The sequence below is a fragment of the Tiliqua scincoides genome, chromosome 2 (assembly GCF_035046505.1).
Source record: "Tiliqua scincoides isolate rTilSci1 chromosome 2, rTilSci1.hap2, whole genome shotgun sequence".
NCBI lineage: Eukaryota > Metazoa > Chordata > Lepidosauria > Squamata > Scincidae > Tiliqua > Tiliqua scincoides.
This window is the reverse complement of record NC_089822.1, coordinates 215470927-215495261: the sequence shown is the minus strand read 5'-3', so window position 1 is coordinate 215495261 and position 24335 is coordinate 215470927. Positions and strand designations below refer to the sequence as shown.

General features: G+C 44.8%; 1 protein-coding gene across 1 annotated transcript in view; it reads left to right on the top strand.

Moving 5' to 3' along the window:
• The window catches only part of WNT7A (Wnt family member 7A), a 50390-nt gene continuing 26055 nt past the window's right edge, over nucleotides 1–24335 (top strand). The window contains exons 1-2 of the mRNA XM_066614090.1: nucleotides 1–71; nucleotides 2697–2923. Of these exons, the coding sequence (XP_066470187.1) occupies nucleotides 1–71; nucleotides 2697–2923 (298 nt within the window). The remainder of the gene's footprint in view (nucleotides 72–2696; nucleotides 2924–24335) is intronic.

The window sequence follows — 24335 nt, the reverse complement described above, 5'->3', positions numbered from 1 at the left end:
ATGAACAGAAAAACCAGGCGCTGGATATTCCACATTTTTCTGAGTCTAGGGATTGTCTATATCAAAATTGGGTAAGTCCTCTCTCTCTCTCTCTCTCTCTCTCTCTCTCTCTCTCCTCACACTAGTCTTTAAATGCAAACACGCTGTGCCTAACCTGTCCAAACCTGTTAGTATTCTTGGGGAAAGTCTGAAAGTGTCTTTCTTTCTTTCTTTCTTTCTTTCTTTCTTTCTTTCTTTCTTTCTTTCTTTCTTTCTTTCTTTCTTTCTTTCTGTCTGTCTGTCTGTCTGTCTGTCTGTCTGTCTGTCTGTCCCAATCCAGGGGTCAGAGTGTGATTTCTGGCGCCGGGGCTCCCACTTGCATTTTTAGTGTGTGGTTCTGGGAAAAGTCGAAAGCTCGGGCTGGGGGGAATCTGCAAGAGGCATGACCAGAATGGCAATGGGCTGCCGAGGAGGGGACCCGGCAGCGCCACTCAGGGCTGGACTCCCCATGCCCGCTGAAATCAAATCAGGCTCTCCTCTCGAAGGCACTGGCCACCAGGAGCGCTTGAATGGGCTCAGGGGAGGCAGGCAGGCAGGCAGGCAGGGCGCTCCCGAGTTCAACCTGCCCACGCTCTCCTCTTGGGGAAACCGGTCTCTCCCCCCCCCCCCAAACTACAGGGGCTCTCCCCTCCCCATACTATAGGTGTGACCCGGAGAGGAGCCTAGTGTAATTCCTCTGCCTAATCCCTAAGGTGTGTGTCTATCTGTGGTTACTTGACGGAGGAGACTCTCTGCACATGCTCAGAGGCGTTCCAGGCCTGAGTTCGAATCCTGCAAGCAAATTCCGGGGCTGAGCCCACGAACATCCCGCAGAGTTGTGTTCATGGAAACGCTCTGAGCGTCTACACGGCGGAGTCCCAGCGCTTTCTGAGGGCACCTGTAGCCTGTGCCCTGATGGGTCGCTCAGGGGCCATCCCTGGGCCACGGGAAAGAGAATTCCCTTTGAGTTCTGCGGCTCGTGTGGATCGCAGCCTCGGGACAAAGCGGGGGCTGCGACGCGCTGCACCGCAGACCGCTGCCGGTCTCCAGCAACAAGAGCTGCTGCTGCTGCACCGCCCGGAGCACGCCGCGCTGGGGGCCGGTCCAGCTCCCAGGGATCCTCTCAGCGGACCGGCCTGCAACTTGGGCGCGTCCAGGACGTGCACGGCCAGCCCCCGCCTGTTCCCTCCAAGAGCGTGGCTAAAGGGGACTCCTAAGCCCCACGGATCGGGCTTGTGGAACTGGCTGGCTGGCTGGCTGGCGGACAGACAGGCCCCCCCCCCCCATTCCTGCATTCTCAGGTGAAGGCGGCCAGTCCCGCAGGGAAACGGATCGGCTGGCCCACCTGGGCCCGCCTGCCAGCGCTGCCGGACCGGAGGGGCGTGCGGAGATGCCTGCGTTTGCACGAGAGCGCGCACCCACCTGCCCGTCCCACTCCCCGACCCTGCACTCTGAGCCCGGGTACCGTCACGCTGCACAGCCTGCGGAAGGAAGGAGGAGGCTGCTGCCTGCACAGCGGAGCCCTCACCGGCCAGCGGGAGTTTCAAACGCGCTCGCACCGGCTGAGTGATCACCCCGCCCCCCCACTTTTGTCTGAACTTGGCAAGGGGTGAATTTCCGTGCACTTCCGTGGCACAAGCTGGGGCAAAACCCCTCGTACTTCTTAGCCTTGTGTTGATCTCTCTCACACACACACTATTGCGATGAGGGAACGCAACGGGTCCTTTCCAGTGCTTCATGATCTTCCCCTGACCGCCCCCAGGCTCCCCGAGGAGAGCCAGTGGCGTAGCTGGGGGGTGCCAAGCGCTCAGTTTGGCGGGGAACCTCTCCGCGCCGTGCAAGCGCCCCCTGCCGCTCCCCTTCGGAGCCAATCCAGGCATTCGCCTCCGTTTTGTTTCCCCCACCCGGAATGGCTCCGAAAGGGAGGGGCAGGGTCCGCTTACACGCCGTGGGGAGGCTCCCTGCCAAACTGAGCGCTTGACACCCCCTCTAGCTACGCCACTGGGGCGAGCAGACAAGCCGAGCAGCGTCGGGCTTGCCTTAGCCAGGGGGCTGTTGGAGGCAAATGCTGTCTTCGGTTCTGCTCTGGCATGTGCCGCGACCTGCCAGCTGCCAGGAGGAAGCAGCCCCCGGGAGGGTTGCCCGCGAACTCCTGAGCGAAAGGGCTGCAGTCAGGTTCTCTGCATGTCTAGACGGGGGGGGGGGGTGTCCCCAAGTGGCTAACCCTGTGGCTCCGTGCAGAGCAAGCGACTGCCAAGCCTGGAGGGCGGATCAGACGCTGAGACGGGCGCCCAAGACAGGGACCTGCGGTGGGTGGGGAGGCAGGTGAGGCAGAGCCTCCCCGCCGTAGTCCTTCGAAAAGCGCCGCCGCCAGGTGAGGTGTGCAAGCGTTCACAACAGACGCTGCCTGCACTTCCACTTGTGTGCCCCCGCACACCTCCCACGGCGGAGGAGCTTTTCTAAGGACTAGGGCGGGGAGGCTCTGCCTCACCTGCGTCCCCACCCACCGCACGTCCCTCTTTGAAGTGACCGAGCTCTTTCAGCAGTGCGCTTCACTCCTGCTCTCCTTGAGAGGCTGATCGCGCCAGGAGAGGGCTGGGCTGGGCTGGGCTGGGCAGGTGGGTTCCCGATGAGGCTGCGAGGCGTCCAGTCCATCCTGTCTCTCTTTCTCCCGCCAGGGGTTTCTCCTCCGTGGTGGCTCTGGGGGCCAGCATCATCTGCAACAAGATCCCGGGCTTGGCCCCCAGGCAGAGAGCGATCTGTCAGAGCAGGCCTGATGCCATCATCGTCATCGGAGAAGGCTCCCAAATGGGCATCAACGAGTGTCAATTCCAGTTTCGTAACGGCCGCTGGAACTGCTCGGCCTTGGGAGAGAGGACGGTCTTTGGCAAAGAGCTGAAAGTGGGTATGTTGCCTCAGAGCGATGGCGTGGCAAGGGGGGACCTCAAGGCCCTGGAAGAAGAGAGGATGCAATAGGCAATGTGATGGGGGCCTCCGCACAGGGTGATCAGAGGTCATAATCACACAAGAGCACCAGGTACCGCAAAATGCGGGACATCCAAGGAAAATGTAGCACATGACAAAATGAAGGTTCAAAACACTAGTAGATGGATGTCATGAGGTTAATATAAACACTTGATTACTTATTAAATTTAAAACAATATTACATATAATTTATTAATTACAAGAAGGCTATGCGCTGCCTGCAGTGGGGCACTCAAATAGAAAAGGAGAACATTTAAGTTCTTTTCCAGGACATGAGGCTGAAAAAGAGGGCATGTCCTGGAAAAAGAGGACATGTCCTGGAAAAATAAGGCATCTGATCACCCTGCTTCAGCACAACACCAGTCAAGGGAGTTAGCTTTAGATTCATTTTTCTCTCCTTTGGGAACACTGAAAGCAACAGAGGTCTGGTGGGAGGGGAGAGAGAGAGAGGTTATGCTTAGGGTTGCCAGATACAAAGGGGGACAGAGTGCCTCTACCTTTAACCATTCTGTAAAAGAGGGAATTGTGGCAGGTGCAGCTCAACATGGAAGGGTTTAAAAAGCTGCACCTGTCAAAATTCCCTCTTCTATACAAGGGTTAAAGGCAGAGACACTCTTTATATCTGGTCACGCTGCTAATGCTTATATTATTTAATTTGGGTTCTCGTAAGGTGCAAGAACTGTTCCTCTGTTTGAAAGGTGCAACCCTACACACACTTCCAAGGAACCTGACTTCAAGGGGACTTAAGTAAGCATGTTCAGGATTAGGCTATAAGACTTCAATTCCATGCCTGGTTACTGGGGAGTAACAGCACCATGTTTACTCAGAAGTAAGTCACATTGTAGACAGTGGGGCTTACTCCCAAGACCATGTTCATAGGATTGCAGCCTAAGCTTCCTTGAACTCTGTGGGGACTTACTTCTGAGTAAACATACTATTTGGACATTTTTTGCACATATGGTATAAGTTGCCTTTGAGTCTTTTTCATACTACTGAGTGAATGAATGATTGAATATTGTAAACGTGGAATAAAAATCACTTTAAAAATAAATATATAATATGGGCCAGTGTAGGTTTTACAGTTTTATTACTGAACAGTTTAAAGGAGGGATGAAATGCCCATATAGAAAAAGACTCTTCTTTCACATGATGCTTAACCCATTTCTGCCGGCAGTGTACACACTTGATCCCTGTTGCATATACGTATAGGGCAGAAATGGCTTAAAAGAGCTCACTCATGAACTATATGAGTGAATGTTGTTAAAATGGGGAGACCTGTTTGAAAATGAAATTTCCTTCTAGTCCATTTAGGTGTTACATTTGTCTTACAGATGTGTGAAATACAAAAACTGATTTTAGCCTGACACGTGGAAATTCCTAAAAAAAAAAACTCATGATGATGTAATATGGCTTAATTGCTTTTAACAGTGTTTAATACTGCTAATACACTCAGAATAAAAGGTGGTTAAACCGTGGGTAGAGTTTTTTGGCAGTTCTTATTTCCAGTTAATTAGCATGTTGTACAATGGTGTGATCTTTAGTGGTTAAGACCTACACTTCTGAGAGGCTCACTTAGGTTCTTAGCTGTTTCACTGTAGTGAGCTTATAAATATGTTTCATTAATTCCAGTAGGATACTATTCTCCCAACTGAAAGGTCTTTGAAATTGCCATTTATGATGTCTGTTGCCTTGAGTTGGAAGAACTTTGTTGTCTATGGCAAGGATTCCTCAACCATGACTCAGCAGTTTGGGCCCACCAATGGAACTTGGGACCTTGGTTGTGTGTGTGCATGATGTTGGTGGTTGGGTGTGTTTCTAGGATGCCAGAAGGAGATTTGAGGTTCAGGATAGCACAATAAGTTATTTGCTTTATTTTCAGATTAGGGGTCGAAATAAAGAGACGAGATCCCACACATAGCTTGAAAGTCACTGTTGTGTGGCATTGTAATTGTTTTTCAACTGTAAATATCAATTTTTCACATTATTAAATATAGTTTGGTGTATCAGTTCCCTGAAATTCCCATCATTTTATGCAGTGTCGAAGGTTACTGCAAGCATTGAACGGATTTTGGTATATCAATGTGAACTGTAACAGTAATTAAGGGGATTCCGTTCTTAGCTCCTCAACATGACTTCTCTGGATTTTATTTTTGCACAACTGAACATTGAAATCAGAAGTGTCCCATAAAGTCAACAGCCATGCTCCACCACATATGTAAGTGGTGTCCTTAAGCCTATTGAAGGTTATTAATCTCTGTGTTGAGAGATAGCTAATGATTTTTTTAGTTACCTTTGTAATGCCATTTTATTTATGAATACAGTTTTATTTATTCAAAGTAAGTATTAATAATTGACTTATCAAGTACAGAGGTATACCATATACCAATGGTACCCATGGCATTTGGAGCAATGTGGGATCAAAGCAAATAAATAAAGAACACAATTTTCCATAGCACTTACAGCTTATAAGCAAATTAATGTTAATATTTTATCTTATTTTTTGTGCTTATGTAACAAAGCTCCCTTGGGTGTACATCTGAGGTAAGGAGTCATTTGTCAGCAGTTTTCTCTCCAAATGTGCAATGCGTGATCTTTCCTACCCGTGGTTTTAGCCATTTTTCTCTCATATCAGAAAACTTCTGAGTAGTGTGGGAGTATTCCCATTGATACTAATTGGGACTTCAGAGCATTTGTTCTCCATGGATATTTGCTTTCCTTATGTGGTAATTTAGCCACCTCCCACACTATAGCTTTTGATTTAGCTGTAAATGTGATTTCATAATGCCTTCTTTCTAACTGAGAAGGAACTCTAATGTTCAACCATTGCACAATTTGTAGTACCAATTCCCCCCCCCCCCCCATATTTTCTGCAGTACCTGAACACAATGAGACATGTTAAGGGCAGAGTTCCAGGCGTGTGATCATATGGTACTTTTAATCTACAATCAAATCTGTTATGTATGATGGCATGAATTCCACTTTCAGAAGTGGAATGTGTGCGTCTATGACTCCAGACCTGAGGATTGTTGGAAGGCAGCCAGTCAGGGTTCAAAGACTCTTGGGAGAAGGAGCACCGACAAGAGTCCTGTGGTAGCCTAAGGGGCATGCAGAGTGAGAAGACTGCACAAAGAGGCAGGCAGGAGTGCCCAAGGCACATCATCTGGGCAGGGCTCTTTGATTTGTTGGGAGTGGTTACCCAGGCCCATTTACTCTTAATCCACCAGTGCTTAGCTGTTGTGCATCAAAGTCAGTTGATGGCCTAAATCATGGACTGAACATAGTTACAAGCAATGTCTTGAGCAGAAAAAGAACGCTGGAGTGTTGATGCACCTTCGCTTTTGCAAGTTTACAGTAAGCAGCAGTAAGCAGCAATATCTTAAAAATAATTAGAAGAGCAATGGAAGGTTGGGATCTTTCTGCAAATCAGGCATTTTCCTACCTACCATGAACCCACCAGCGGACGCACATAATATAAAGAGGAGCTTGAGGAAAGTGACGGTCATCCTGCTTCTATTGAGTTGGTTCATACTTATCTCTCTCTCTCTCTCTCTCTCTCTGTGTGTGTGTGTGTGTGTGTGTGTTGTTGGCATTAGGTGGTAACCATCCATTACCATGTATAGTTTTCTGTGCTAACCTACACACAGACTTTGAAACCCAGTAGAGTTGCAAGAGTAATTTAGAAGTTCAGTAGGCAGAGTTACTTAAGAAAAACTGGCTAGGAAAACTCTGATCAATATATGGATCTGTTAAGTTGATGTCTTTGGATCAGAATCACCATGTTTGGAAGCCCATTGTAAAACTGATGTGAGCACAGTGGCTTGATAGATGTTGAAACTGTGGAAAATGAAAGCAATGCACAGGAAGGATGATTTGGAAGCAGCTTCACAGGGGCTGGAAACAGAAATAGCTTTTTAAAGAGAGTTGGAAGTGGTTTCAGAGAAGTTTTATTATCCATGAAATTATACATTTCATCTGACCCACTGTCACATCTGATCTAACAGGTTTGGCAGGTTTTTGAAGCAATACAAAAACTTGCAAATCTTATTTGCCAGAGGCAAAATTGGAATGATAATACATATCATGAGCAGTGATTCCTCTTTGAACCACTTTCAAATTGTTGGAAGAAACCTCTATCATCTGCCTTCAGCCTAGTAGTGGCTCATTGAGAAGACCTTCTGGTCACTGAAACTTAATATCCGAAGTGCCTTTGCACATCCAGGTGTTTCAGTAGCTTACTCTGGTGGGAGCTTAACAGTACTTTGGCTCATATTCAGAGTAACAGCTCCCAGTGGTGTAGCTACGGGAGTGCAGGGGCCAGGGGGTTGCAATTGCACCGGGAAATAAGCTTTGCAGGGGGGGTGGGGAACAACCTGAGCTTGACACTAGTGGCCAAAATTGTGAAGATCTTGGTTTTTTTGAATGATACCATCATGTTATATACTATTTGATGCAGAATTTAATGCAGAATGAAATGAAACAAACTTAATCAAAAAATCTCTACTCTATCAAAAGTTATACCCCAAAACCAGAAAATAAAAACACAACTGCATTATGTAACAAGAATGGAATTTTCTTAACTCAAAATTGACCAATGAGACTGATTGTTCCAAGAGCCAATTAGGTGTTGTTATGATACAGCAGGAAACCAATAAGGTGTTAATGTGGGGGGGGGGCCTGGGGGGAGGTAGCAGAGCAAGTGGGTGGTGAGCTGCTGGTGGGAGGCGACGAATTTTCTTCCATTTTCATTTTTTTAAAAGCCTGGACAATGCATCACTTCCAGGGCATCATTTTGAGCTTGGCACTGGGCTACATGATTATTAGCTATGCCACTGACAACTGCCATCTTTAATGCCCTATCCTGAGACAGTCCGTGATGGAGTCATCTTAGGCTGCAACCCTATACTCACTTTCCTGAGAGGAAGTCTCAATGAACACAATGAGTCTTACATCTGAATAGATATGCTTAGGATAGGCTCCTGTGCATAGGATCTGAGTAGACATGCATAGGTTTATTGAAAGATCCACCATAGCAGACTCAGAGTATCCTGACCTTCTGAACGACTGAATCAGTCTGACAATACAGTCTCAATTGGTAGCTCATTGTGGTATCAAAATCCAAGGAAAGCCTGCTATGATTGAAGCAATGGACAAGTTTGATCCTTCATGTTACTTAAAACATGGCCAACTTCCCAGACAAACTGAGAATAGGCTCTTACCTGCACTGTCACATTATAAAGGATCTGAGGAGCACTCTTAAGTTCACATATAGATGACCTTACCCATTGCAGGTAGCAAAATGTTGGAATCTATACTGCTGGCAGGCAGAATGGCTAGTAGCATTTTAGACCAGTGTGGCAGTGCCTACATTAGTCTAGTTAGTAGGCAATCTCCTAATTCTGACCAATAGAATCTTTGGTAGCTTGGAACCCTACATATCATTGGTCAAATTCTTCTTACATCTTATCACAGCAACCTCACAAGTGTGAGGCTTTCTATGCAACAGGAATGTGGTACATATAGGAGCATTTTTGGTGGTTGTTCTCTAGTGACAGCACATGCTGAACTCTCCAACTGAAAACAATGGAATTTCAAAGTACTTGATGGGATCATGCCCTATGTTTAGAAATCTTCCTCTGGAGGTCTACCAAATTCCAACCTTGAATCTCTTCCAAAAGGCATTTAGACCTGGAAGATCCAGATTCAAATCTCCATTCAGTCATGAAGCTTCCTGGGTGACTCTGGGCCAGCCACTCTTTCTCTCAGCCTCACCTACCATTCAGGCTTGTTGTGAGGACAAAAGGAGGGAAGAAACCATGTACACTGCCCTGAGCTTCTTGGAGAAAAGGCAGTATAAAAATATGAACAATAAACAAATATATAAATTTCACCAAAGATGGATAGTTAGCAAAAATCCCTAACTAGCTTTGTCTCAGCTATGAAACAGAGCAGCATATATTGAAACAATGGAACATAATTTTGCACTGACCAAAGTGAATCATTTTCCACCTTTTACTGCACAAGGTCAATCACATGAGTGCTGAGAGCTAAATTCAATGTCCACTGTTAAGATGAGGTCAAAGCAAAGCTCTTCTACTATAAAATGCATTGCCGGAACAGGATTTGACAGCACACGAACAATACTAGGATATTCATATAGAAAAGGGTTTCTCAAACTGTGGGTTGTGACCCACTTGATGGCTTGTGACCCAATGTCTGGAGGGCCCTACCACCTGCCCTTATGTCCAGTTGACTCCAAACTGGAGCCCTCTGCATGCAATTGGAGGCCACACTGGGCCTCCGCAGGCCTCTGTAGGTCTCTAGAAGCAGCAAGAAGATCACTTTCAGTTTACTTCTGGGTTTTTGAAAGTGACTTCCAGTTGCTTCCAGACCTGCGGAGATCTGGTGCTGGAGAAGGAGGTGGGTTGCAGTACCCTCTGCCAAAGAACAGGTGGGTCATGGTAGGGGGAAGTTTGAAAACCCCTGATATTGAAGATACAATCCACTGGAAAGTTCTTCTGCAGACAACCCATTGAAGTGAATGGGAGTTGTACAAGCACATGGCAAAGCATGGTGTGTTTTGTAGCTCCTATTTATTCCAGTAGAGCTTAGATAAATGTACTTTCTTTTTGGGGAGTAACTAAAATCCACAGTATGGTGAATAGTGAACAATTTTATATTCAGGCAAAGATTTTTAAAAAATCTGTCAGTGTCCCTATATATATGGACTGATGCTGTATAACCTTAGTTGTTCCAGTTTTGACCTGATAAGGTCAAATGCTTATGAAATGCCACTTAACTACGAGCAAAGTAAAAGAAAAAAAGGGGGGGGGAATGTGACCATTACCTAATGTGCATAGATTGATTGTTTTCTTAGCTGAGCTATCTTAGGAAGCTACAAGAAACTAGCGGTCTACCACTTCAATTTGCAATAAAACCATTAGACCACAAATCTGACAGGCTCGATGTTTGGTGATTTCAATGTGACCCTAAAGCAGCTCTGATATGTCTGTGTGACAATCAGGACCCAACATAAAAATGACTTCACTGCGACGTATGATTGTAATACCATTATTCTTGTACATGACTTCAGCCTTCGTGGGTAAGTATCCTAATCGTTTTGAAGGATACTTTGCTCTTGGTATGTGAAGAATCACCAACAAAAACTGTATGCTAATAGACGCCGTGAGTGTATATCCTCAGGAGTGGTCACCTTGAATTCTAATTCTACCTGAGTCCTAAACATATTTCCTTGAAAGTAAACCTCACTGGCTAAAGTGAAATGTACTATGAGCTCCGGGGTGGACGGAGGGGAGAGAAGAGCTGTTCCCTCTCTGCTAATAGCAGCATATGGATTCTCCTAATGACGGTAACTAACATAATTGAATCCACATAAAAAAGAAAGTCACATAATTAAATTATGGAATTTCACAAGATATGGAGATGTTCAGTAATTTACAACACAATCGTATGCATGTTACTCAGAAGTAAATCCCATTCTGTTCAACAAGGCTTACTTCCAGGAAAGTATGTATAGGTTTGTGGCCTTACAGCCCAAACCTGAGCTGCTCAGCGCGCAGGACTGCAGTAGCGCTGAAAATGGCTGCCGCTGCATCCTTCACACCCCAGGCAGCCACCACCTCCTTCTTGGGACTTTTGTCCCCTTCCCCTAGGTAAACTGAGTAGCCCCATAATGGGGCTATTCAATTCTAGGGCGACCTGAAGGTCGGCATAGAATGAAGAGCCTTTGTGTCAGGTGGCCAACTTCGCTCCACCGGTCCTGCCTCCCTCCCACTCTGCTCCCTCCCCTGGCACACCTCCTCCCTGCCCTCTCCCTGCCCTCCCTGCCCTCCCTTTGCCCCAGAATGCCTTCTCCCCACCTCCCCCATGCCCCCACTTACCTCTCTGCTGCTCAGCGTCCTTGCGACCACTGAGCAGCGGAGCTCCAGAGCTCCACCAGTGTAGCCCAGCACTGTCCAGCACTGGGCTAGCACTGGTGAAGGACCGAGGCTAGGGCCCACAAACATGCCTTATGGCACATTTGTGACAGTGCCAGTGGTATGCCAGCACATACTCCTTAGGATTGGGCCCTTAGATGGTTTCAAGAAGAACTGGATAAATTAAACCAATTTTTGCCCAGCCCACAAGTATACATATTTGATCCCTGTAGTGCAGTGGATCTCATACATCTACGTAGTACCAGGACCCACTTTTAAGAATGTGAATCTTTCAGGACCCACTGGAAGTGACATCATCAAGCAGGACAATTTTTAACAGTCCTAGGCTGCAATTCTACCCACACTTACCCAGGAGTAAATCCCATTGACTATCACTGTTAAAAGAATATACATAGTAGCTTGTTAAAAGTACAGGTCTGTAACATTTCCCCATATGCAGTCACATACTACAGTAGCATTAAATCTAAAATATTAAAAATAAAATATTGAAATGAATGGGGACCCACCTGAAATTGGCCCATGACCCACCTACATTGCTGTAGCGTATATGCAGCATTGGGCATGCAGAAATGGCTCAGGGTGCGATCCTAACCCCTTATGTCAGTGCTTTCCAGCCCTGGCATAGCGATGCCAATGGGACATGTGCTGCATCCTGAAGTTGGGTGTTAGTCATAGAGGCCTCCTCAAAGGAAGGGAATGTTTGTTCCCTTACCTTGGAGCTGCATTGCCCTTATGTCAGTGCTGGAATGCACTGACATAAGGGTTAGGATTGTGCTCTTAATGAAGGATAGATCTACTAAAAGCTACGAATCATGATACCTGTGGGATGGTGCATCCATGGTCAATCTCAGATATTGAGAATCAAATGCTGGCAATCATCCAGATGGGATGGCCATCACTTTTAAGTTCTGTTTTGTTTGTGAGCTTCCTCAATCATCAGGCAGACTGCTCCCTGAAAAAGAATGCCAGACTAAATGAACTGTAGTCTGATTCAGCAAAGCTATTCTTATATTCTTATTTGTGATTAAAACAAAAAACATAAACTTCCAGGCAACCCTCTCCCTAGGGCTCAGAAAAAGGTCACAATATAAAACACACAATTAAAAATGGGGCTAAACAAAACAGGTGCTAAAACTATATTCTCATTGAAAATCATTCACCCTTGGAGATAGAGCTGCCCTAAATAGAATAATCGAGGTATTCTTACCAGATCTAGGAGGTCAGTGCAGGACATAAAGGATACTGGAGATCTGAAATCTGTGCAGGGCCCAGCTGTTTATTGGTTTATATAAGTGGTCTTCAACTGTTTTTGTGCCACAGCTTCAACAAAGTATGAGACTGGGGGATCCACTGCCAATCCCACCCCTTCCTGGGACCCGATCAGCTCACCCCCACCATTTTTGACTGATGGCACTGGCACCAAATGACACTGCATGAAATTGTTTCTTCCGATGATGATATTGTCTGCCTTTGGTAGGCTGGAATTCCACCGCCAACTTGGTGAAGCCATTCAAACTGACTTGGCACAGCAACACATACTAAGCTAAGGGCATGGTGACATTCTCCTTGTTGGCCACAACTGATGAGGGTGTTTGTAGCGCCATCTTAGGTTAGGGAAGGATGTGGATAATTCTTAGGGAAGGATGTGTTAGGGAAAATGAGTGAGAGTGAAGTTTGAGCCATTTTTGTTCCTGTAAGTTGTGGGCTTTAAAGTTTGATGCAAACCCCCCAAATGAGGCTTCATGACCCCCTTGGGGTTGCAACTCACAGGTTCATGAATACTGGTCTATGATAGAACTGGTTCCTTAAATTATGCCCAAAAGATAACCGGTAGTCTACATATTGATTCTGGAGCTCTATGGTGTCACATTTTCATTGAGGGAATCAAGCAAATAATAGAGCTGGATCCCCAAGAGTGCATGGCACCAGCATACTGTAGCATCAATTTTTCTGTAACCCACAGTTATAGTCCTTACTGATTCAAAACACAGTATAGGTGAAGTACTTGAAGCTATAGCTACAGTAGCTATACAGACTACTAACCAGTATACTAGCCACAGTGGGATTAAACTGGCTATCAGTTCAAGTATTGACCTTCAGTAAATGAGTTAATAATACCAACCTGGGACAACAAAAGATTTGGCCCAATATATTAACAGTGATTTGCTGTTATTATAACTAGAAATGTACACAAACACTTTCCGCAGAATACTCTATGATGACCCTGTTACAACGTGAACAACATGGGAAAATGATTTTATTAGAATCGTTGACTGATCATGTGGTCAAATGAGACTTTTATTGCAAAAATCTCAGCTGTGTTTGTCACGCTTCACAGCAGGGTTGGGCACCACTGTGGGATGATTCACAGAAATATCTTCCCCACAGAAAGTCAACTGACTAGATTGGGAACCACTGACCAATATCTAGGAATCCCTACATTCCCATGTTCTGGTTCAGTAGCTTTTGAGTTATCTGCAGGTTGCATCATTGCTCGTGATGCTATCCAGCGGGAACTGTGCAGCAAGGTTCATTTCATGTAATGTCAGGCTTTGAGTGTAATCCTGAGATTCCTTATGCTAGCTTGGGAGTGTTGCAAATGTGCCGTAAAGCACATTTGCGCCTCTTCTGGAGTCAGTTGGGCTGGTGCATGGAGGTGCACCAGCCCACGGAGCCCTGATTCGGTCTCTGCACAGATGGGACAGGCTGAGTTTGCACCTGCTGAGTTAGGCCAGCATGGAGGTCTGGGAGGGTGTGAAGAGGGTGGGGAGGATGTGTTTTGGGCGGGGAAGAGTGGGTGGCAGGCGGGTCCATGGGCAGCTGGGGGTTGAACCGGAGTCAGGTCCAGGATCCTATCCCCATTCCCGGCAGCCCAGGGTAGCTCTGGGCTGCTCCGATCTGCACCACCTCTTTGGGTCCAAGTAGACCCATTGGAGTTGCTGTAGTGTTACCTAGGGTAAGGGGAAGCGATTTCCATTGCCCTGGACTGAGCAGCTTTTGGCCCCAAGCTCACATTGGATACACGGCACGCATCCCAGCCTCCCCTTTCCAGCGCAAGTTAAGATTGGGCTGCCTGTGTGATTGTTGCGGTGATATAGTTAATCCAATGGCCATGCCCCCTAAGCCCAAATTCTAGGCAAACCAATGCTTAGTCTGTGGTCCACTCAAACCATAACTGCTATTAGTAGCTATCTTGGTAAGAGCTGAAGTGCTGTGCAATTTTTGTAATGCCATCGTGCTCACTATATTTGAGGCCTGATGTACCATAGAAGACCTGTGCAGATCTGCCACAGAATGTTCAACTATTTGCTTTGAAATGTGGATGGAAGTCAGATAGTGCCTACTGGAATAGATACCGTAACAGTAACAACAGAATATTATCATGATAATAACAGGAAATAGCTCTCTTCTGGACTGCAGTGGGAGTCAGGTTCCCTTTCTTTCGGCACATTTTATCTGCTGCTCTTGCTTGGGTTGTATTGTTTTAAGGTGGAATTGCTGGCAGAGATGAGGAGTTCCACATACAGCAAACCCATTTTAGTTAACAGCTTGACTTACATGGACATAGAGAGAACTACAGCTCTCCTTGCCCAGGCAGAGACAGGAAGAGAACCCATGAGAAGTCTAAACCAAGTAGGAGAGAATAATCCACAAGCCCTAGAAGGGACTGACTCCAACTAGTGGTGGAGGCCAACATATACATGCATGCTTAATATGTTCACTGGGTGGCACTACTCAAATACTGTCACCGCTCCAACAGAAATGTCTTAAAATTAGGAGTTCAGGAAGCTGTCTTCTACTGTGTGGAAGACCATTGTGGCACTTTGGAGATGGCTCTTTCTCAGCCCTGCTTGGAGGTGACAGAGATTGAACTTTCTGGGTGCAAAACATGTCCTCTTTCCATTGAGCCACAGCCCGGTCTCAAGAAATTGCTGCTGTTAGTTTTCTCTGCAGTGGAAAGGCAAGTTATGAATATTTTAATCAAATAAATAGACATGGGATACTCTGCATGACATACTTTTGACAGCATTACAATTAAAGTCCAAGAGTATTACCTGTTCTTATTCTATTCCAGTACTGTATATACATCTGGATATTTTCAGGGATAGGATGCTGGACAGACCTAAATAGCTCTAGATTGCTCCAATAGAGCATTATTCTTACCATGAGGTATTTGACACAAGTTGGGGTGTACTTGTGAAAATGTGATGCTTAAGACATGAAACTGAGTGCATGAATATGACATGGGTTGCAACACTAATAAGAAGAAGCATTGGCACTAGAATATAGAAATCAATCAATTGAGACAGGGGTGTAGTTGAGGGGGGGAGTGGAGCTCCCAGGCTTCTCTGACAAGAGTGATGTCATCACCAGGAGTGTCAGGTGCTACCTTTGAACATTTTTTTTAAAAGGACCTTAACCAGGAAGAAGCATTAGGCTCAGCAAGAGGCAAACAAAAATTTGCCTAGGGGTATATGTTCATGTCTGGCTAGGTCACTGTTTTCCTAAAGGGTTACCTGAGAGATAGTATGCAGCTCTGGTTACAGTAAGGCTATAACCGTATGCATATTTACCAAGGAGTAAGTCCTGAACACAGTGGGACTTCTGAGTAAACATGTGTAGGCCAGCACTGTTATATACCTTTTGTATTTATTTGGGATTTTTAAAATCCCATATTTCAATTTTCATACATTTATTTTAAATGGTTCCATCCCTCTCAAAGAGTTTGGGATGAAACAACCCATATATCTTTAAATGCAGTAAAATAAGTTTCAAAATAGGTCTAATAGGTGGCAATATGTAAAGTAGGTGGCAAGAGAGCACTCTAATAAGGAAATATAAAGTTGATTTTTGTTGTTGTATAGTCATAGTGGGGCTTGGCTATGGGGCCATGTGTGTTATGATGAGCTCTTGTACTTCAACATTTCCTGCTCCACCACTGCTAAGAGATACTCAGTGGTTCAATGACTTAGGACAAGTGTTAAAGTCTCCCAGTTCTATGCTGCATCACAAATGCTCAATCTGTCACCACTCCCCATGTATTGATGCGGCCAAACCAACACAACATCTGCTGAATCCTGTGGGGGGAAATTTTGACTTACCAGAATGCTCATGGTAAGGGAGCATTTGTCCCATTGCCCCAGCATAAGCCCTTGTGGGCTGTGTGGGTCAGCTCAGATCTGCACTAGTGATATCACTTCTCCAAGTCTGCATTGATCCAGGAAGGTGGATCAAGTCTGGGAAGGGGGTCAGGATTCAGGGGGTCAGGATTCAGTAGGTGCCACTGCTGCCAATCCTGCCCCCCCAATCTACCCTCCACCCTTCTTGCATTACCACCCTGTTCCACCCTCCCTCCATCTCCCTCTGACCCCCATATGTGTTCTTAGCTGGGGTGATAGGTGTCCACAGTATGTTGCTGTGTGGACCCAGGTGCTTGCTGCTGCTGACCAGGCCACAAAGTTAGACAGCCATAAATTGTGCTGTGCCAGCAAAACATGTATTCCACCAGCATAAAATGTCCTTAGGATAGGGCCCTAAGCCTTGTCCATCAAAGCACATTAAGACTGCAATCCTATACAGTTAACCTTTGAACTCAGTGGGATTTGTTTCTGAGTAGCCACACATAGGATTGTGCTGTTAGTGAAAAATTTAATCCTTTATAGATTTGTGCAGTATGAGAGGGAACTATCCTGAAAGGTCAAACTAAAGACCACGATGACATATTTATACTACAGACTGGCTTAATGGTTACTTCCCTATGCCGAGGGAATCTGCAGACCATAGTCCTGTGTTGCAGGGACCAAGGGAAAGATTTTAAAATTGTTACCAAATTACAGTTCATGGATTCTTTGGAGGAAAATGATTACAATTTCCTGCACCACCACCACTGCCAGTCTGTGTTTCTGGTGTAGATATGAGCCTGGAGTCACTCAGAAGTTCATAACATTGTCTCTTATATTCTCAGGGTATTATTTTTCTTTGACAGCATCCTTATCATTGAATTATTGTCCATTAATTTTCAAAGGTATTAAGGGAAGCATACCCGCAATAAGTACTATCAATATAATGTATATATTTCAGAAGGACTCTTAACTGCCTTCTGAGCCTTTCCAAATGTTTCTTATCCTTGTTTGGGGGCATAGTAGAAAATTAGAATGTTAATCATCAGACGCAGTTCCTTATTAAATATTCAAGAGGGAGCAATAACCTCTTGGTAACTTTCATTGTTTGATGTTGATCATATAACAGTATTAGTGGTCTGATGGGAAACTTGTCATTATATCTGATGACATTTTTAAAAAATGCATATATGTTGTCCCTCAGCTTTCTTGTGCCCATCTTCTCACAATGAATGTGACCACTGAGATAGATTCACATCATTTTTTTTTCTTGTCCATGGGGAATTTTTGCTGTTAACTTTCAGTAGGGATCTGTGTGGGATGCAATCATGCAAGTGCATACATTTGGCGTACATGCATTTGTTATTATTATTACATTTATATGTCACCTTTCTTCAGCCAACTCATGGGTTTTCCAGGCAGTGTCTCATCCAGGCATTGATCAGAACCAGACCTCCTCATTTGAGAAAAGTTGTTGTATAATGTGACTTCAAATGATCTGCCCTGGAGTCACACACCCATTAAAGGTGAACAATCAATATCAACAAGTTTGAGAGGGCTAAGAATAGCCCAACATGCCCCTAAATCATCTTGACTGGGATCTGTTTATTACTCGATATTATAATCTGCTTATCACTCTATATCAGGGGTGTCCAAACCTTTTGGTAGGAGGGCCACATCATCTCTCTGACACTGTTTCGGGGGCCGGGGGAAAAAAGAATTAATTTAAATTTCAAATTTGAATAAATTTACATAAATTAATATATTAGAAATGGAACTTCTATGAATGAATGAAGGTCTTGCAATAGCTCAAGGCCTATAAAAGGCCTTGCGCAAATCAAGGCCATTCTTTCCTTCGCTGCCACTGCTGCATCACAAATGTGAAACAGCAAGTAGTGGAGGGAGCCCTCACCCCACAGCTCATGCAGGAGGTTGAACAGTCACCCTAATGCTGAGACCACTCATGTTGGGAAAGCATGGGTTCCACCAGCAAGTCTCTGGAGGGCCAGAGTCTCATTGGAGCCTGGGGGCTCCCCAAGGGCCGCATTGGGAGTCCCCGAGGGCTGCAAGTGGCCCCCAGGCTGGGGTTTGGGCACCCCTGCTCTGTATTATAAAGTGACTACAGAATGTTGCTCTGTCTTGGGAATATGTGAATCCATATTAAAATATGAATTTGCTCTTTGTATATCTGTTAGGGCACAATCCTGACCCGTATTTGGGCCAGGGCAAGGGAGGGTTGCAAATGTGCCGTAAGGCATGTTTACGCCTCCTCAGGAGGAAGCCAGGCCAGCACTCAAAGAAGCCGTGGCCTGTGGAGGCCGAAGTTAGCCTCTGCACTGGCTTCCTCCTCGCTTGTTGCGTCGGCCTGGCTGGGCTGACGCAACAAAGAAATGTAGGCAGGGGAAGCAGGGAGGAAGTGGGAGGGAGGCGTTCCTGGGCAGGGGGAGGATGGTGGGCGGCCCCAGGCAGGGAGTGGGAGGCAGGGCTGGGATCCGGCAGTTATGCCAGATCCCAACCCCCATTCCGAAGGAGAACGGAGTGGCTTCAAGCTGCTCTGCTCTCCTCGGACTTGTGCCACCTCAAGAGTTAGCGGAAGTCTGAGGAGACCCATAGGGGCCAGCAGCCCTTAACCAGAGCTCAGCTCTGGCTGAGCTGCTTCTGGCCACTATCCTGAGCTGGATACAGAGCAAGCCTCCTGGCTTGCCTGTTCCAGCGCAGGATAGGATTGTGCCCTTAGATTGCAATCCTATGCACACTTTCCTGGGAGTAAGCTCCACTGAACACTGTGTGACTTACTTCTGAATAAACACGCTTAGGCTATTAGCATAATTAGTATAAAGCAGTATAGAATGAATCCTTTCTCACAGCACCATCTTATACATGTTTAGTTGCAAGTAAATCCCACTGTGTTCAACGGAGCTTACTCCCAGATCAGTGTGCACAGAATTGCAACATATGTCCATGGATTGGTCTCTTCAGATAAAGTCAATTTATAAAGAACATGGTGGAGAGCTGGTGCAGATGCTGCTGTAGCCATATAACCCCACAATTCCAAATGGGGTTTTTATTTTCATGATCAGTGTAATGAAGGAAGAGCAAAATCCTGCAAGATAATAGCTCCTTTACCAAGAAAGGAAAAAGTAATCAGTTGCAGTTACCCTGATGACAGATGGGCAGGGCAATCTTCTGTCTATTCATTTTTCAAATAAAAATTACACTGATCATGTAGATAGACCACTCACTTGTCCACTTGTTCGTAGGGGTTATGAACCCACAATCATGCACAAATCTGATGATTTTAGACAGTCATGAGGTAAGCATATTATGTAGACTGGTCCTCAGTGAAGTTGGCAATGGATTATAATTTTGCCATTGACTACAATAGGATTATTATGTATATAAATAATTCATTTACATTATGCTTTGTAATTGTAAGAACACAAGCCTAGATGCTCCACCCCCTCCATCGTCTTCTTATTTGGCAGTCAAGAAAGTATTCTTTAAAAACAGAAGCCAGGTTGGAAGTCTGGCACTAAGTATCTAAAAACCAGCATAATGCTTTATGCCAAAGAGTCAATCTTTCTAGTCAGCGACTGTCACAGTAAGATAAAAAACATTGCCCCAAGGTCACTTGTGCAGGAATTCTCATCACAAGGCTTTCATACCTGCCTTCAAATGTATCTTGTGAGTACATGTTTCAGAGCAACAAGAAAGATTACGTTACAATATGTTAGAGAGTTCAGAATTGGAGAGCTAACGCCTGCTGAAAGTTCTGCTTGTAGCTTTTTTTTTTCTGAAAGAAAATGAAACAACATAAAACATATCCTGACACAATGTCACAGAAAAGTTGAGAGGGGTAAAAGAAAAGCCATTTTCCTGAGTGCAAAATCATGATTAGGCACCGTGAAAAAAATGATTTTGTGATATAAATATTAGAGGAATGTTGAATGGAGATGTTTTTTAAAACTTAAGAACCTGGGCCGCAATCCAGAACACAGTTAAGTGCACTTAAGTTCATTGCAATGAGTGAACTTAAGCCTTCTTAACTGTGCTGGATTGTGGCTGTTGTCTTTAGAACTAAATGTTACATTTTTCCTTGCATTTTGCCTTGTTCCTAATAGTGAACGCCTAATGTTCCTAGTGAAACCAGCAAAATTATACATTAAATTAGGTATAATTTAATTATACATAATTATATGTATTATAAATTAAATTATACATTCAAGTTCATCATGCTGGCAAGTGTTGCCCTGCTAACATTTTACAAAGACAACAAGTTTCTTGTAGAGTGATGGAAATGACAATTTTTTTGATTGGATGCCCCCAAGCTGCAGAGCAGCTGCCGCCCCCCCCTCCCCATTCTAATGACAGAAGTGAAATGTGAAAGGTACTCAGCACCTTGCAGGATTGGAAAATTTATCAGAGCAATTGGCATTTCAACGCCACCATTTTTCACTGCACAGGCTTTGTTTAATGGTCATATCTAGACTGGATGATGGAGGAGAGGGAGGCAGATGAAGATAATCAGGGAGAAGGTGGGTTCTCTGCTCCAATTTGTTGCCTATGAATTATGACTCCTATAGAGATGTGAAATAATGTAACCTATGGCACATAATTGGCAAGCTGCTCTGTATTTTCCATCTTTATATTTTCACAATCAACATATAATTCAGCCCATGTCTCTTCAGATCACTCCCTCTCTGACCTCTTGGGTTTAAATAGCAGAAAATACAACGTATGTTTTCCAGTGAGATAGATACAAATTTGTCTTTTTTATTTTACTGAATATCTGTTTTATGATACAATTGGTAAGGTGTTGCAAAATAGTTTCTAAGAAAGCGCTATGTTGACCCTGATTGGAGTTGTGGTACACAGTCCCTCTCGTCCCCCCATTTCTCTTCGCTTTCATGGAGAGATGTGTGTGAGTACAAAGGAAAAGGCTATGAGGAAAGGCTACAGCATTTGGGCCTCTTCAGCCTAGAAAAGAGGCGCCTGAGGGGGGACATGATTGAGACATACAAAATTAAGCACGGGAAGGATAAAGTGGATAGAGAGATGCTCTTTATGCTCTCACATAACACCATAACATCCACTAAAATTGAGTGTTGGGAGAGTTAGGGCAGACAAAAGAAAATATTTCTTTACTCAGCGTGTGGTTGGTCTGTGGAACTCCTTGCTGCAGGATGTGGTGATGGCATCTGGCCTGGTTGCCTTTAAAAGGGGATTGGACAAGTTTCTGGAGGGAAAATCCATTATGGGTTACAAGCCATGATGTGTATGTGCAACCTCCTGATTTTAGAAATGCGCTATGTCAGATGCAAGGGAGGGCACCAGGATGCAGGTCTCTTGTTGACTGGTGTGCTCCCTGGAGCATTTGGTGGGCCGCTGTGAGATACAGGAAGCTGGACTAGATGGGCCTAAGGCCTGATCCAGTGGGGCTGTTCTTATGTAAAGCACCACTGACTTAACAGCTGATTCTATGCATGTTTATTCAGAAATAACTCTTGGAATTCAATGAGACATCCAATCTCACTGAAATCCGTGGGGCTAGCTTCCAAATAAATATGGCTACAAACAGGCTATGCTCCTCTATTCCAATCTGACCCTGAATATTATTTTCTGAAACTGTGGCAACTTTCTGAAAACAATTTAACATATGGTATACTTATGAAAAATGTACTTTTCCCTTCACTTCCCCACACTTTTCATATTTCAAATGCAACTTTTCTCCTGCTAATAAAATTTTGCATGCATTTCTAGGGAATGGGTATCATTCGTTTAAACAGTACAGGGCCACCCATATCCCATATCCACGGTTTCATTTATCTGCAGATGCGGGAGTTCCCTCCCCGTGCAATTAAACTTACCCCAGCAGTGATTCTTGCTTAAATCAGGTCACTATGAGCTTAGGAGCTCATAGGGACCTTCAGGTTGCCTCCTGGCAGCCTGGTTGTTTTTAAATAACTGGAAAGAGGTTAAAAAGAAGAAGAACTTAATTGCTCCATGTTAACCTCTGTCTAGTTTTTCTTTTTCAAACTGCTGGGAGGCAGCCTAGCATTCAGGAACTTTTTAGCTGTGGTAAGTTCTTAAGCAAGTTAGGGCGTAATCCTAACCCCTTATGTCAGTGCTTTCCAGCACTGGCATAAGGGCAATGCAGCTCTGAGGTAAGGGAACAAACATTCCCTTACTTTGAGGAGGCCTCTGTGAGTGACACCCAACTGCAGGATGCAGCACATGTCCCATTGGCACCGCTATGCCAGTGCTGGAAAGCACTGACATAAGGGGTTAGAATTGCGCCCTTAATGAGCTTGTGGGGGGGATGGAGCCCACGCCCCCCCCAGCCCATTAGGTTGCTTAAGAACTTACCACAGCCAAAATTTTCCTTAAAGCAAAAGATCTCAAGTTCTTGCTTAAGAATGGGATTGCTAGAATCTTTTGCTTAAAGGAAAACTTTTTTGATTGGTGCAAGTCATTAAACAATCCAATGGGTTTGCAGGGGAAGGGTCTCTGTACCCACCCCACAAACCCATTAAGACCCAAAACCTAACCAACTTCCCAGCTCTGACCTAGTTGTGCCAATGGGTAAGGGGAATTCATTGGGCTCAGCTGCAGGCAGCCCCAACCTTGCTCTGGATACTGGACAGGACAACTGGCCTCCCAGCGTGGCTTCAGATTGGGCTGTTAATCAATTTTGTTGATGTTTATATTCTAGTGTTACTAACAGCAGGTGCAGAAAAAGTATATTCCAATCTATATTAAAAAAATAAAAAACCCTGGTGATTGACCCTGTGAATTCCCAATGCTCTAAATCAGTTGTCTCTTTAGGGTGAACAGGTTTTCAAGAGTAGAAATTAATCTGCTGAATTGAACTGACTTTTAGAGTGATCCAATAAGAAAGCCAAACTACAAGTACCAATGCAGGACTATTTTCTACTTCATTTACATTCTACAAAGAACAAATGCATTCAGGCTCTAGATCAGCCATTTTCAATTTTTTTCAGCTCACAGCACACTGACAAGGCACTAAAATTGTCAAGCCACACTACCAGTTTTTTACTTACATTAAATTACTACATTACAATTAATTTTTAATTAATACAATTAAATCATTACATGACAAAGGGCACAATCCTAACCAGGTCTATTCAGAAGTAAGTCCTATTTTGTTCAAATGGGACTTACTCTCAGGAAAGTATGGTTAGGATTGCAGCCAAAGAAGCACAAGAAGTTGGAGAGTATGAAGTTTGGAGTATATGTGATTCTGGAAAGGAGGAAAAATGTTGTTATTAAAGTGTAATGCCAGAAAGTGCTGGTAAAGAGAGGTCAGGCTGAGCACATAGTGGGGTGAGGGGCAACGAAGACACATGATTGAAAGAAGTGCAGGATTCAGCTGGAGGGGAGGAGAATGTGAGGAAAGTGATTCTGGAAATTCTGAAAGGTGCAGTGGAGTGAAGGGAGGGACAGTAAGAGAGGTGCTAACTGCGATTATGAGATTGGGGTGGATGTGCCTGTGGGAGGGAGTGGGGGGGGGAGAAGTGCCAATTGCCTGCTCCTGTATTTAAGAAAAGAGTGCAACCAAAAGCCCAATCCTAGGCAATATGTCCACTCAGAAGTAAGCCCCACTATAGTCAATGGGGCTTACTCCCAGGTAAACAAGGGTCGGGTTGCAGCCTTCCTCTCACTCAGCAGCAGGAGATGCAAAGCAGCCGCGGCTGCTCATATTTCACTGGCTGCCACTTGAGGGTCAAAGCAGCCACTTCTCCAGCTTGAGGGTCAAAGCCGCACACAAGGCTGCTGCCTGTCTCCTCTGCCCTGTGGGACACCTGAGACAGCCCCGCGGCACACCAGTGTGCCGCAGCACACTGGTTGAAAACCGCTGCTCTAAATCATGAGTCATCAGTGAAAATCATAGTGTATCTAAATTAAATGAGATGTATTGATGTTGATGATTGATGTTTCATCAATTTATCAAGTTTTTTTTAAAAAAAAACTTTTGGGTGATAAATGACATCAGATTCTTGTCTTTTTGATATCATCCCTCTGTCCTTCAAAATTGGAGAAATGCAAAGCAATTACTATTAAAGGTTTATGGTTTGATTTGTACTGTGGTGTACTATTTGATACAATCTGACCTAATTCTGATCTCAAGGAGAGACACTGGATATATGGTATAAGGAATCTCTACATTTCTTTGTATTTTTTATGTTGGCTGTGCTGTGTTGTTTAAAGTGTGTGTGTGTGTGTGTGCGTGCGCGCG